The sequence below is a fragment of the Tenrec ecaudatus genome, chromosome 16 (genome assembly GCF_050624435.1).
Source record: "Tenrec ecaudatus isolate mTenEca1 chromosome 16, mTenEca1.hap1, whole genome shotgun sequence".
In the NCBI taxonomy this organism is placed as follows: Eukaryota; Metazoa; Chordata; class Mammalia; order Afrosoricida; family Tenrecidae; genus Tenrec; species Tenrec ecaudatus.
In genome coordinates this window covers 82,768,896-82,784,116 of record NC_134545.1, presented here as the reverse complement: position 1 = coordinate 82,784,116, position 15,221 = coordinate 82,768,896, and the positions used below count along the sequence as shown (strand labels likewise).

At 40.7% G+C, this 15,221-nt stretch overlaps 1 protein-coding gene across 3 annotated transcripts in view; it reads right to left on the bottom strand.

Moving 5' to 3' along the window:
• Positions 1-1,985: 1,985 nt before the first annotated feature.
• R3HCC1L (R3H domain and coiled-coil containing 1 like) overlaps positions 1,986-15,221 on the bottom strand; it is a 93,885-nt gene continuing 80,649 nt past the window's right edge. For all 3 annotated transcript variants that reach the window (XM_075534001.1, XM_075534002.1, XM_075534000.1), the window contains one exon: positions 1,986-2,753. In XM_075534001.1, the coding sequence (XP_075390116.1) occupies positions 2,686-2,753 (68 nt within the window). In that variant the 3' untranslated portion in view covers positions 1,986-2,685. The remainder of the gene's footprint in view (positions 2,754-15,221) is intronic.

The following is a 15,221-nucleotide window of genomic DNA, read 5'->3' as shown; positions in this document are numbered from 1 at the left end:
TTAGGGGGGGAAAAAAACACCACTCCACAAGGGCTGTGCTGTTACCCCTGAGCTGAAAAGGGAAGGGCACGTGAAGAACGGTGGCTTGCATGACTTATAACTAGATGTGGAATGTTAACAGAATACCAACCACCAAATTCCAGACAGAACCAATTGTCAGACGATGTTCCCCTTTTGCACACATACTACACTCGCCTCAGGGAGATGGAGAGTACTGGCCACCTCAGCTTCTTACACTGTTATTTGCTGTAGTTCCCAGAGACATTCCCTTTGTGGCGAGTCTATCAGAAGTTGCAGGGACATACCTTTCAACTATCAATCTCAAGTGACCCTGTCTTCCCAAACATTTAACCAAGGAGCCAGTGGAAGCCACTGGGCACCCTTCTAGTTAGCTCGGCTCGTGAAGGCATGGTTTCGGTAGGATCATGGATTGGATTCCTCTCTGGACAAGCTCAATATATTCTTTTCTGGGCCTCAGCAGGTTCTCTTCCCTGACAAGAGGGAAATGGAGGAAAGCCAGTAGATATCAATATGAACTCCTGGAAAATAAAAATGAAAAGTACCTTCTCTATTAATGCTCTTAATGGAAGACATAAATGCATAAGCTGCTAGCCACGGGCACACAGCATTACGATGAACATAAATACAACTTCAAATCATGACACCTCTAAGCACACTGGGAAGTAAACACTGGCTCTGTGTGATCATTAGCAGTGCTCTTTAAGAACACCCTCAACAGCAAGGGTCACTGCTCAAGGTCACTTTAGGAGCTATGGTGGTGTAGTGATTAAGCACTTGGCTCCTAATGGAAACGTCTACATTCCAACCAGCCACTCTGTGGGAGAAAGAGGAAGCAGCCTGCATCCAGAGAGATTTACAGTCTTGAAAACCCCATGGGGGCAGAGCTCTATCCTGTCCTATAGGATCAGTAATAGACTTGAGGGCAATGGTCTTGGTTTTTGGTTAAGGTCACCCTTAGCCTTGAAGGGTCAAAGTAACAGCAAAGGTATTATCTCAGAGGTATATACATCCATATGAACATAGCAGCAATTCTCTACATTTCCTTGAAAATATAGCCATACTATTCAAATAGACCTGCGTATCTGTAGCAACAGCCAAAGAGGGGACACTAAATGGTAGCGGAACACAAAAGTTATGAAAGGGGCTCACTGAGTCTCCCCATCTTACAATAGCGGTGCCAAAATATAAACGAGGAACGCTTGCAGAAATGACCAAGAATGAAAAGCAATGCTGAGGAGCTGCAAGAAATAGCAGAAGGCACAGAAGGGTCAAGACTAAGCCCCATGGCCAGGGTCATCTGAGGAATGCTTCAAGAGAGCCCCACTCTGCCATGTTCTAGGCAATGCTAACAATCCATTATTGTCAAGGATGCTAAAATCATACAAAAATGAGGCTGTTGCCCTAGTTGAAAACACAACAAGACGCTACTTCTTGCTACCTCAGCATCTTAACGTCTAGCACGACCATTTCTTCAGTGCAGGATGGCTTTCTGAAAATACTGAGGCTGCAGATAGCAGATAGACAAGGCTAAATCCAAGGCTCTGATTTGCTCGTGTCCTTTAGGAAATCTGTCACTGCCTGGGGGTGTTTATTTTACCCAGCACGCTCTGCATTGTGACGTGCCTCTGGCACAGGTTGAGAAGATCATACCAAGCACATGCTGCGTACCAGATGCTCTGCACAGGATGTCAGAGTGGCAGAGATGGGAAAGGCAAGAGGCTGGGAGGTGGTACACAAAGGGCAGGCAGGGGAAGGAGCTACTACTGCACATCCACTCAGGCCCAACAATCTCAGGACAGTCAACTTTGTAGTGCACCCTGCAACTGACGATCAACTCTCCCTTCAGTGGAGCTCAACGAGAGTCACAGCCTCTTTTACCCTATCCCTGTCGCGGTGATGCGAACAGGCAAGCAGAGCTGTTCTCTCCTTTCATTGTGGAAATGAAAAGCTGACAACAACCAAAGTGACACATGTCATAAGATGGGCTTTAATGTCTCCCTCTCACAACATGATAGTGTGCTTGCTTACACTGGTACAGGCACCCGAAGCTGACATGCCCCGGGGCTGCTGTGCACCTGGACCAGCCCCAGGCACTCAGCTCAGTACAAACCCTGGAGTCCAAATACCCACATCTGCTGCACTTCACCAATTTTGGAGTTCTGGAGCTGGCAGCTTAGGCCCGGTGCATGCCAAGTACACGAGTTGCCATTCTGCCTCTCTGTGCTACTTTGCCTCCCTCAACATGACTCCTCTCAGCTTTGTGAGGGTCCTAGGGAAGCCTGACTTTGCAGGGCCTAGTCTCCTGTTATGGCAGGCTTGAATCCTCTGTTATGTTCGAAATTTTCTTAAAACATCCTGGAAGTAGGGCCCAGCTAACATGACTATCCCTGCCTATGGGACTGTTGGCAGCCACACAGCTCCCTGGTTCCTCCTGGCTGATGGCTCTCTTCTGTGCCCATCACAGTAGGGTGATTCCAAAGCACTGCACTGGGTGAAGATAGACAGAAGCCCATCTTCCTTTTACACCCAGTCAGTCATCCTAGTCTTAATCTTTCATTAACATGCTTGTCTGCATGTGTACAAATCTCAGGAAAGATTCTCTTATCTGAAGACTACAGAAATGTTTTCTGAATTCATGGAATTTTCTCTTTTGTTGAGTGATGTTCAAACAGCTGACAGGTCTCTGCCTTCCCAGATGTCTTCCCGTTGTTTGGCTTCCAGCCGTTTTCTCTCTGTAAATAAAGACCATGTTTAAGTGGTTGTATATTTCATGTACCCAGTGACTTCCTCTTACTCCAAATTACCAAGCCAACTTTAATATATGAGACTGGTGAGTTTCCTCCTCCTGATTCCAAGAGTTAATACTATTAACCTTCTAAGGGCTTTTTAGGTAGAAACAACATCTCACAAAAGATCTTACATTTACTATTATACAGTTGTAAAAGACAGGTTAATAGGAATAAAAAATATGTGGAATAAGTCAGAATATAACAGGACCCAGATTGTTGGCTTACTGATACGTAGTCCTTTTAATTGTACTTCTCTACTATGTTTATTCCTTCAATATAAAAACCAAAACCAAACTCCTTGTCACCGACTCAATACCAATTCATAGCGACCCACAGGACAGGGTATAACTATTCCTGCAGGTTTTCCAAGCTGTAATTCTTTAGGGGAGTAGAAAGCCTTTCTCCCAAGGAGTGCCTAGTGAATTCGAACAGCTGATCTTGTAGCTGGCAGCCCTGTGCCAAACACACCATGCCACCAATATCCCCTATTCTTAGTTTCCTAATCTTTACAAGATTCTTCAACAGGGATCAAGAATGTGTTTTAATTTTCTTCTTCTACCTCTAACTCAAATGGAAATGTGGCCACTGAATCAATTATATCTCCCTTCTATAAGCCACAGGAAAAAAAGATTTCAGAAGCAAATTGAATTTCAGCACACTGAAGTCTAGCCCTTGCAGGAGCCAGATTCTTCTGGAATACGGAAAAATGTAATGGAAGGACACTAAGAACTATTATTTTTTTTAAACAAACAAACCCAAATTTGGATAATATGAAGCTTGGTTCTTCATTTTAACATTTTCATCAAGTCCAAGAAAATAGAGACAATACATGTTGTAAACTGAAACATGTCATTAAGTGCTACAAGTAGCAGTTGTAATTTCATGTTATGATGCCATGAAACAGACATGACAAACCTTGGGACTTCCTCCCAAAGGCTACTGTTTAAGACTGATAACGTATGTCTGTAAAAGATTTTTCCAGCCATAAATCAGAGTGATTACCGAAATTAAGGTGAGTTTGAACCTACACTTGCTTTTTTGACACATTGTTCCCAAACAGCAAAATCTCTTACAAAGTTCATACTCTCCTGGCTGCACTTTAAGGGTAACGAACCTGATGAGAAAGGTGACCGGCACTGGGAAATGCAAGGAGAAGAAATTTGCTGCAATTTGGGCACCATCTTGTGGCATTATCTGTATATAACAGCAAAGTTACAAGAAGCAGAAAGAAAACACACACACACACACACACACACACACAGTGGGGGGAGGGAAGGGGTAGCAAATTTTAAAAGGTCTTCCCCACTGGACAGCCCAAGTTAACTGGTTTGCCTACAGGACGTCAGGAGGCGCTGTGGTTCAGGTTATTACAATAGGGGAGAACGTGGCTCGGGCTCTAAAGGCAAAGGCAAACAATCAAAAAGTGGTTCTGCGATCACAATCACCTACCTATAACCCCCCCACCCGCGGGGATGGACAACAGACAAGGGGGCAAAGGAAGACATCAATCGGATAGTGCAAGATGTGAAATAATAATAATTTATAATTATCAAGGGTTCATGAGGGAGGGTAGGGGAGGGGAGGGAAAAATGAGCTGATACCAAGGGTTAAAGCAGAAAGAAATTGCTTTGAAAATGATGATGGCAACAGATGTACAAATGTGCTTGACACAATGGATGGATTGTGATAAGAGTTGTAATGATCCCCCAATAAAAATGACTTCCTAAAAAAAAGTGGTTCTGGATCCCCCCCAAAATTCAAATTTTCCTATAATCTTAAAAACTAAAATTAGGTAATATGTGAAGTGGTGGTAAAAGGTCAAGAAATCCAGCAGTAATCAATATAATGTCTGATTGGTTCACAGTCCACAATCCCAAAATCCAAACACTTGAGTTCCTAAAAGAAAGTTGTTGATTTTTCTTTATTTTGGGGGATGAAACACATTTGGTGGTAAATCTGACCTGAAAGGACACAAGACAATTTTTAGCCTTTATATATCCTACTCAATGTGGACAGTCAGGCATTGTTTGGCAGAAATGATAGTGTCATGGGTTGATTTTGAACTCATGGGTGATAGCAAGAAACAGAGAAGATATTGACCGCCATACCTTCTTAACATCTGCGAAGTTCAGAATTCAGAAACATTTTTGTCCCAAATGTCTCTCTTTTAATAAGAGACTGTATATTTGTATTACAAAATGCATGTAGTAAATAAAAGAGAAAACCCTGGTGGTACACTGTATGAGAAAACTAGTAAGACTCAGAAAAAGTGAGAAACAACAAACAAACAAAATAGTAGAAATGTGAGCATAAAGCTGAAACATCAAAAAAAGCTGAAACATGGAACAGAGTAAAGAAATGGAGGTTAAGAAGGGGCTTAAAAAGAATTTATTCATTTTAAGAGAGAGTAAAAGAGAAGCATTGAGGGGTTAAGTGACTTGAATAAGAAACATCAGAAAGAACCAAAGTTGGAATGCGACGGTGCAATCTAAATCCTCAGTTTTTAAGCTGGCACCGTTTGCTGTATACTACCCTGACAATTTAGAATACCATCTGAAGAAACCTACAAGGGGGAAAATGTGAGGGGAAAAAGAAAGTAATGAAAGATAAACATGCTGTCTCTAAGAGAAGGAAAGCAAGGCTTCTAACAGCTGACAGAGGGCTTGAAAAGATCTTTCATTAACTTTACTTCCGACCATTAAAAAAAGGAAACTAGGTAAACAGAATGTCAAAACAACAGTCATAAGGGCAGGGAATTAAGGGAGAATAGCAGTAGTATGAAATAATTAACCTAAAACATTCGTGTCAGTTGACCATGAAGATTTCATCCCCTGGGATAATAATAAACTGACAGAATAAGTATAATAAACGAGTTGATTGAAATCATGGTGTGGTCAGCAGCCACTTTTCACTGAGAAAAAGGGAACTGTTGAAGATTGAAAGGGGGCCAGTTTAGTGTCACATTAAAAAAAAATAATAATAATAAGGGATGATCCTGCAAATTAAAGACTTTCAAAAATCACGCTCTATACCTACGGAAATAATTGGAGAGAAATCACAAAATCCATTTTGTAACCACCTACAGAGTATAATCAACATGCTTTGTTAAGAACAAGTCTGGTCAAACTAATCTAATTGCTTTCTTTTATGGAGTGACAGACCTGGGAGATCAAGAAGAAATAATAAAAGCAACGTCTTACTTTTAGCAGGGTTTTACATTTTAAATTTACGAAGTTTTTACATAATCATCAATACACTAGAAAAAATAGTCTGAGGTACATAAGTGTTAAGGAGATATTTAACTCTGTAAAGTATCAAACATACTGGAATTAGTATAATGCACTCTATTGGATTTGATATAAAAACTACAATTTATTCAGCAAGAGTTCATGACTGACCGGTGAGTCAAAGTCCTACAGCTGATCCAAGTGAGAGGTACACAATTATTAAACAGCAGATGACACCAATAACTGGGTAAATCCTGCTCCTGAGAGGAAAATATCACATTAAAACAGAAAAAAAAATGTGGCTAGAAATAGAATTTCAAAAACTAGGCGACAAAAAGACAGCAAGAAAAGACCCAAAGACCTAGATTATGAGTTGGCAATGCATCGCTGCCCTGTAAGGCAAAATGATAGAACCGCTATGAAGAATTTTAGAAGGAAGCAGTTACGATTTAATTTTCTTTTATTATAGGTTGACTCTGTGTGTCACATAGACAATTTTACTTACAAGTTTTTAGTGGTTTAATTAAAGTAGAAACCAAATTATTGTTTACTTACTCTGCCTTTCTGGCCTATGACCCCCAAAATGGACCGTCAGAAACAGTCAACTAATCACTTACTCCCAAGATGGAAAGTAAAATTATAAAACTATAGCAAACTTTGAAAAAGGAAAATCTATTAGTTTATTCTACACCTCCAATTTTGGTTGAGAATCAAATGTTTTGAATACCGTACATACTCGTGTAAAAGCTGAGTTTTTCACCACAAAAACTGTGCTGAAAAACAGGGGTTCGGCTTATACACGGGTCAGCGGTACCCCAGCGAGGTGTAACATTTCACGGTGATTGCCGTTCCTCATCTGTTCATTCAAAGCCCCGCTGACGCTGGAGGACTTTGAATGTTTGTTTACTCACATCTAACCAATCAGAGCCGTCCTATGAAGTGGACAGCTCCAATTCGCAGAAGCACCCGTAGTGATTCACTTACACCAGCAGCTGAACTGGTAAGGATGTGTCTGTGGCTGTGCTCCGTCTCTCCCCTCTGATCTCTGTGTTAATTCACACCCTGCATTTCCCACCCTAGGCTTATACTCGAGTCAATCAATTTTTCTGGTTTCCCAGGTAATAATTAGGTCCCTCGGCTTATACTCGGGTTGGCTTATATTCGAGTATATACGGTAAATGTATTATGGGGAAATTGTACTTGTATTACAGAAATGTATTCTCTCACAGTTAAGAATTAGAGCTTTAAAAAAGAATTAGAGCTAAAATTCTGAGTACTCCCATTTTCAGAAGATTATGGATGAGAGTGAAAGCCCAAAAATCTATTTTCTGTGTCTCCACACAGATTAAGTCTCCACCGAATTCCCTCTGATCATTAACCAAGGATGCAGATAAACTTACTCTCAGGCAGAGTACACTGGAAAGCAGATTACCATCACCCTCTCTAACCAGACCAAGGAGAGGTCATCTCTCTGAGGGGCTTGCCCATGAATGTCCTTGATGGAGACTGGCTTCCTAGGGGCAGTATAGGGGGTCATATGGTCATGAGACATGCCCTGTTGTGCCGTGATTACCTTGGTTCAAAGGCTCTGGACCAATCCTGTAAACCAGCGGTTCTCAACCTGTGGGTTGGAACACCCTTGTGGGTTGAACAACCCTTTCACAGGGGTCGCCCGATTCATAACAATAGCAAAATTGCAATTATGAAGTAGCAATGAAAATAATGTTATGGTTGGGGGAGGGTTTCACCACCACATGAGGAACTGTATTAAAGGGTCATTGCATTAGGAAGGTTGAGAACCACTGAAGTAAATGCTTTTCACAATGTTTGTGTCCCAATCATGATCCTATTCCTGCTTCTGTAGTCCTACCTTTAACTGTGATGTACTGATCATCTAACCAATCATGAATTTGTAAAATTTTTTTGGTCCATGCCATATTTAACTGGCCTCCTGAATGTGAATCCTTGCATGCCATTATGACCTCATTCTAATGGCCTTTCTCATCCAGATGATGTGGCTGTATCTTTGTGTTGTCCCTTAAGACTTAAAAAAAAATGTTCTCTTTAAACTGTATTTGAGACTGGGGTCTTTTCTGTACCCTAAAGCACAAGCAGGCTAGCAGTTCTACTCTGGGACACTGGCACCAGGGAGAAGGTGCAGCTATCTTGAGTTTCTGTCCCTGGGCCATGGCCATGTGGCTGGGTGTGCCTCTTCCCTCACCTCTGCTGGCTACCTTATTTCACTGCCTTTATATTTCAAGAGTAGCCCTGGTGAGCTCATTGTTATGCTTTGGGCTAAGATTGGCAAGACTAGCAATAAAATCCTTGACATCTTCAGCCCTTTCTATATGCTGTTACCAACTGATCTGTTGTAAGGATTTTGGTCTTCTTTACATTGAGTTTTAATCAACATTAAAGGCTACAGTCTTTGATCTTCATCAGCAAATGTTTCAAATCCATCTTACTTTCCACAAGTAAGGTGGTGTCATCTGCATACTGCAGGTTGTTAATAAGCCTCCAATCCTGATGCTGCACTCATCTTCATATAATCCAGCGTGTTTGATATGTTCAGCACATTGATTGACAAGTAAGGTGGAGGATACAACCCTGACATACACCTTTCCTGATTTTAAATTAGGCAGTATTCCTTCGTTCTGTTTGCACAACCTGCCTCTTAATCCATGTACAAGTTCCGCAGAAGTACAATGAAGTGTTCTGGAATTCCCATTCTTCTCAAGGTTATCCATAGAGTTATGGTCCACATAGTCAAATGCTTTTGGCATAGTCAATAAAACACAAGTAAACATCTTTCTGATAATCTCTACTTTCAGACAAGATTCATGTGACATCAGTAATGATACCCCTTTGTTCCAAGACCTCTTCTGAATCCAGTCTGAACCTCTGGCAATGCCCTGTCAGTGTACTGCTGCAACCACTGTTGGATGATTTTCAGCAAAATATAATTTGAGTATTCTGTTGGGTCACCTTTCTTTGGAATGGGTACAAATGTGGATGTCTTCCGGTCAACCCAATAACTATCTTCCACACTCCCTGGCATCGACAAGTGAGTGCTTTGAGCGCCTCATCAGCCTGTTGAAACACTCCAATTGGTATTCCATCAGTTCCTAAGGCTTTTTTAATTGGGGAGAGGGCTAATGCTTTGAGTGCAGTTTCAACTTCTTCCTTCAGTACCACTGGTTCTTGCTTACATGCTATCTTCTGAAATAGTGGAATGTTGACTAGTCCTTTTTGGAAGTGTCAGTATTCTATCTTCTTTTGATGCTTTCCACATCATTTAATATTTTTCCCATAGAATCTTTTAATATAATAATTTGAGGCTTGAATTTTTTCTTGAGTTCTGTCTGTCTGAGATATGCTGAATGTGTTCTTCCTTTTTGGATCTCTAACTCTAAGCCTTTGCACATATCATTATGTTATTTGTCTTCTATTCAGTGTTTCAACTTCATCTTTTATTCCATTTGCTTTAGCTAGTCTATAATTAAGATAAAGTTTCGTATTCTCTTCTGACATCCACTTTGATCTTTCTTTCCCCCATATTGTTAATGGCTTTCTGCTTTGTTCAAGAGTGAGGTTCTTGATTTCCTCCCACAGAAATCAGGTCTTCTGTCAGTAGTGTTCAATAATCTGTTCCTGAGATGTTCTCAAAATTCAAGTCGGACATACTTAGGATCATTTTTTGGGCTCTCATGAGCTTGTTTAAATTTTCTTCACCTTTTTCCTGAACTTACATATGAGCAATTGATGGTTTGTTCCTGTCAGCCGCTGGTCTGGTTTTAGGTGCTAATATTGAACATCTCTATCCTCTCTTTCCATAGATGTAGTCAATTTGATTTCTGTGTATTCCACTGGAGATGTCTGTTGTGTTGTTGAAAAAAGGTATTTTCTATGAAGATTTGTTAGTTTTACAAAATTTACCATCCACTCTCCAGCTTCGTTTCTTATATGGAGATCATATTTTCCAACTACTGTTCCTTTCTCTGTTTCTGACCTTTGCACCCCAATCCCCCAAAATTCTTAATGCACCTTAATTACATGTTTGATCGATCAGACAGGAGATTCATCACTAGCTGTTGCAGTTGGTGCATACATTTGAATAACAGTTGCAGTGATGGGATTTCTTGAAGGTAGATAGCTGTGATCCCATCACGGATAGCACTGCACTTTAAGATTGATTTTGCAATGCCCTTTTTGGCAATGACATTCCTCAATTATATCATTCCCTGCATAATAAATCATATGATTTTCTGCTTGTGGCATTTACATAATCTGTTGCCAATTAAAGGATTAAGAGTGAAGGGGTGTGGGTTAGCTTGTCGATCAGGTGATAAATAGCTCACTGGAGGCGGGACACACGCACACTCCCTGAGAAACTCTCTACTGACAAGACACATGGGGCTATGCTTATGGCAGTGAGCCCTCTGGGCCTGGAGGAGCCCCATGGAGCCCCACACCAGTGCTGAGATGTTTCCATCACTGGATCCACAAGACTATCCACCCATTGGGCTGTGACCTCTTGATTTTTCGTCATTGCATGTGTTTCGTGAGTCTGAAGAGGAATTTATATATTGGTATCGGACATATGAGCTAATGTAGGATTTATGGACTTGATCTGGACTGGGCTGGGATGTTATCTCAATAATCAATTATTCTTGTAATAATAAGCTCTTATACACATATGCGTGTTTATGCTTATGAATTCGTTTCTAGTCTACCCAGACGAACACAGATTCAAAATGGTCACTACCAGTTCATTTCAGCGTACTAATGCCTAAATTATCGATCTCTATGTGTACCCTTTCATTTTTGACCACTTGTAATTTTCCTAGATTCGTACTTCAGGTATTTCAAATTCCATTATTAGATTTTTGCAGCTGTTTCTTTTTACCTTGAGTTGTGCCCCATTAGCAAATGAAGATCCTGAAGGGTCCACTCCCACAGGCTTTACTGCATCACACCAACACGGTCGATCCTCACTCCGAGAGAGCAGCTCTTCCTCAGTCACATTTTGAAAGCCTTCTAATCCAAGGGGTCTATTTTCTGGCACTATCTCCAACAATGTTTGCGTCCATTCACCAGGCTTTCAGTAGTAGCTCACAATGTTTGAAGCTATGCATGAGATTTTCAGCAGCTACTTCCTCAGAAGTGGCCAGCCAATTCCTTTTTCATTGTCTGTCCTTAGTCTGGAAACTCCGCTGAAATCTGCTCACTTTGGGTGACCCTGTTGGCATTTGAAACACTAGAGGCATAGCTTCTAGTATCACCGCAATTCACAAGCCACCACAGTAGGACAAACTGACAAACAAGGGCAGCCCAGGCATGGAGGCTAGTAGTTACACTATATATCTGTAGGTGATGTAATTCAATCTTGCAGATATGATTTTACACTTTAATGCGAATCGCTGATATAAAATAAACAGCTGAGTCAAATAAAAGCACATGCGAATAGTCTATGCTTTCATCCCCACTCAAAACAGCTGGAATCTGTTATGGAACTCTGCTGAATTCAAAGAGACTTTCCTGCTATACAAGGAGCCCTAGTGGTATACTGCTTACACATTTGAGTTGCAATCTGCAGGGTAAGCAGTTTGAAGCTACAAGCTCTTCTAGAGAAAAATGGGGCTTTCTACTCCCATAGAGTTACTATCTCAGAAACTTAAAAGGGCAGTCCTACCGGCACCGACTCCCTGGCACTGAGTTTGGTTTAGGGTTTCCTGGTACACAAGGACTAGGTCCTAAAGCTCTCTTCCTCCACAGATATGAGTACAATTGTTTAATACTATTTGAATACTTTCTTTTTCCCAATTCTCGGAATGTCCTTAGTTTCTCATTTCCTTAGACTCCTCATCAAAGGTAAGAAGATCAAAGACAGGAGTAACCTAGCACATAAGTATTTAAAAAGCAAAATCGCAAATTCCAAATTCAAGAATCAGGAGGGTTTCATATGTACTGCTTAATTCTCTATGCTTTAATAAAGAAAAACACGGCAGACTCATACAGCCATGAATGAAATCAATGGGTGATGAAATAAGAATTATGCAGAAAAGTTAAAGTAAGCGTATCATCCATGCAGTCACTCAGTGAACATACATTGAATACATTTTAATGCACCAGGCACAGTGCCAGGAATGATACTTCTTCAAATGGGAGGGAAAAGTCTAGAAGATGACTAGAATATTAATAAAAGTACTTGTGGAAGGGTACAGAGCTCTCGTGGCACTACTGCCTGGTAAGTGTTGGACTGCTAGCCACACACGAGGTCTACGATTCACACCAACCAGCATCTCCAAGAAAGAACAGTGGGTCTTTCTGGCCCCTTAAAAATCTACAGCCTTAGAAACCCCCCATCAGGCTGCTCTGAGACAGAATCAACTTTATGGCAGTGATTTCTGTAGCAGGTATGTTTTAGTTCCCATGTGAATTCTGGTCACTTTACAATGATCATGTCAAAACTAAGACCGCTTCACAATGCCTGCCATGGTAGTAAATACAGAATAGCTCTCACTGCCATTCAATCAATTCGGACACACAGTAAGCCTAAAGACAGTGGAAATTTGTCATCAATGGTTTACAGTAACATAACGAACACTAACTTCTTAACAATCTTAAAGTACCTCTCTAAACATTGTTATAGATGTTAACTTCTGTTGTGCTCACAACGTTTCTTAGTTAGGTAGGTCAAGCATCACAGTTACTTTGTGGAAAACTGGGGCACCACGAAATATACAAGTGATTTGCCAATGGCCACACAGCTAGTTAATGAGCTAATGGCAAAAACTCTATTACAGCCCAGATTCTCTCATTCCTAAATGATCATCCTGTGATCGTTGTAGTTAAGAGCTATTAGAACAGAATGGTATCCAGATGTTCTCTGTATCTATAAAGGAGAAGAGAAGAGGAACTGGTTTAAACTATGCTGCAGATTTAAGTTACACCTAAGAAGAATTTTTTGAAAGTGAATGATGTTAGACAGCGAGACAGGTAACCAACAAGAATGCCTGTCAGGTTCCTTCCTGCGATCTAAAACAGCTTTATAAATTTTCCCACCTACGGAAAAACGATTACTCAAAAAATCTTTCTGAAGGGGTTATGGCATTAAAGAAGGAATAGAGCTTTTAATTAGAGATACCTGAGTTCAAATGCCTATTTCACTTTGCCAGCTGTGTGACCTTAGGGCAGTTACTTAACTTCTCTGGACCTGCTCTAAACTGGAGATCATACCATTATCATAGCACGAAATCAGCCTAACACAACACCACCACAACACGTTATACTTCCTGGGCACAAATGATATGCCCAAAAAATGTCATTTCCTTCTAGTCCCTTTAATCAATGTTTTTATGTCTTTCAAACAATCTGAAAATCTTTAGAACTGAAAAGAGGGGAACCAATTGTTTAAATTACCTAAGCGAAGTTCGTATCTCCTTCCTTACTCAAAAAGAACTATCCCTACTAAAATTAAAAGCCTTAGGAGAGGAAAAGAAATCTTGCCACTTCTCTAAGTAGGGAGCAGGTGCTCGGGGACTAGCAGATTCAGCTGAGAGAAAACTGACAGATTCTGAAACAAAATTATGCACTAGAATTTGTGCTGGACTCACTAGATACTCATCAGTGGTTTCTGAGAGTGGCTACCTAGCTCTCCTCGATCATTCTCACTTGATTCCCATATATGGATAAGGAAACAGAGGTCTGGGGAGGAAAGTAATTTGGCCCAAATCACAGAGTTGTGAAGTTAAGGTCTAGACCTTGGAAATATGATTATGGAGCCTAAAATGTAGTTACAGTGACTGCACCAATGGGCTCAAACATAACAACAATTTGAAGGATGGTGCAGGACAGGTAGGAAGTGGTCACATTATACTAGAGTCACTCTGAGTTGGAACTGACTTGCTGACACCTAACAACATTGCTGTTCACTATGCTGTACTGACCTCTCCCCCTCCAGTGGAGGAAAATATTTGTTCTGCTTAATACCTAACTACTATTTTTAACTTCAATATGAAAAGAATCTTGAAGTGAGAGAAACATTGGGCTTCATGTAGGCCAGTACAAGAGTATCTGCTCAATACAGAAAGAAGTCAGAATGACATAGATCAGGAATTTTTCCATAGACATTCTCTCAGCTATGAAGAATGGGTGAGCTCTGAGGTATAATAAAGGAAGAGTCCTTCAGAATCTGCACCGCCTCAGCACTGCTGGAGAGAAAGAGCTTATCAAAGTCAGTTCCCTATTCACAAATAAAGGCCTTCTTTTAAAAAGCCAGTAATAGAGTAACACCTTAGCCAACAGTCTCGCTTTTTCATTGCACCCCTGGAATGTCCTTTGTTTAGCTGGGCATTCAAAACAAAGACTTAGACATGCATGCAAAAGAGTGGCTATAGTGCCCAGACAGATAACACTGTGATATGCCTCCCACTGGGGAAACCTGTGCACCTCGCCTTTAACTGATACCACTGTTACTTACTCTCTGCTGAGCTTTCGAGATGATTGTGCTTACCCCAGAGAAATCATTTCCCTCATAGATAATCAGTGAATAAAGAGTTAAGGACATGGCACATTTTCCTATAATCTAGTTCTGCTACTGAAATCTATTAAAACCAAAGGAATTGTATGTTTCCATAATCTGTTAAGAGGTTCTTAAATGAATACACTAAAAAGCCAAAACTGCCTCATTATAATCATGAAGTGTTTAAAAATTAGTTTGACTTAACTCTGAAACTCCAGCACCTGCCATGACACATTCTGTTACTGGTTATCTGGTCAGTGCAGCTGAAGAGTCCCAGGTTGCCTGCTATCACCAAAGCAGAGCGGACAGCAAGTATTAATGGCCTTGTTAGACTAGCAATAAACAAGGAGTTTGAAACTTCAATTCGTTTAAAGGAAAAATGAAGTTACTTTTCAGGAAGTGGAATTTTCAGACTAAATTGCCCTCATACATTCCACCGATTGTGGGCTAAGGCAATGAGAATGTCTAAAGGCTGAAGGTTGACAAAAAGTACTTAAGTGCCAAGCCAAAGTCCCAAGCCTTTACAACAGCCTATAAAGTATATATATATATATATATATATATAGAGAGAGAGAGAGAGAGAGAGAGAGAGAGAGAGAGAGAGAGAGAGTTTTCAACTTCATCTCAGAGAAAGAAAAATTCTCCTTGTGGTTCAGTGGA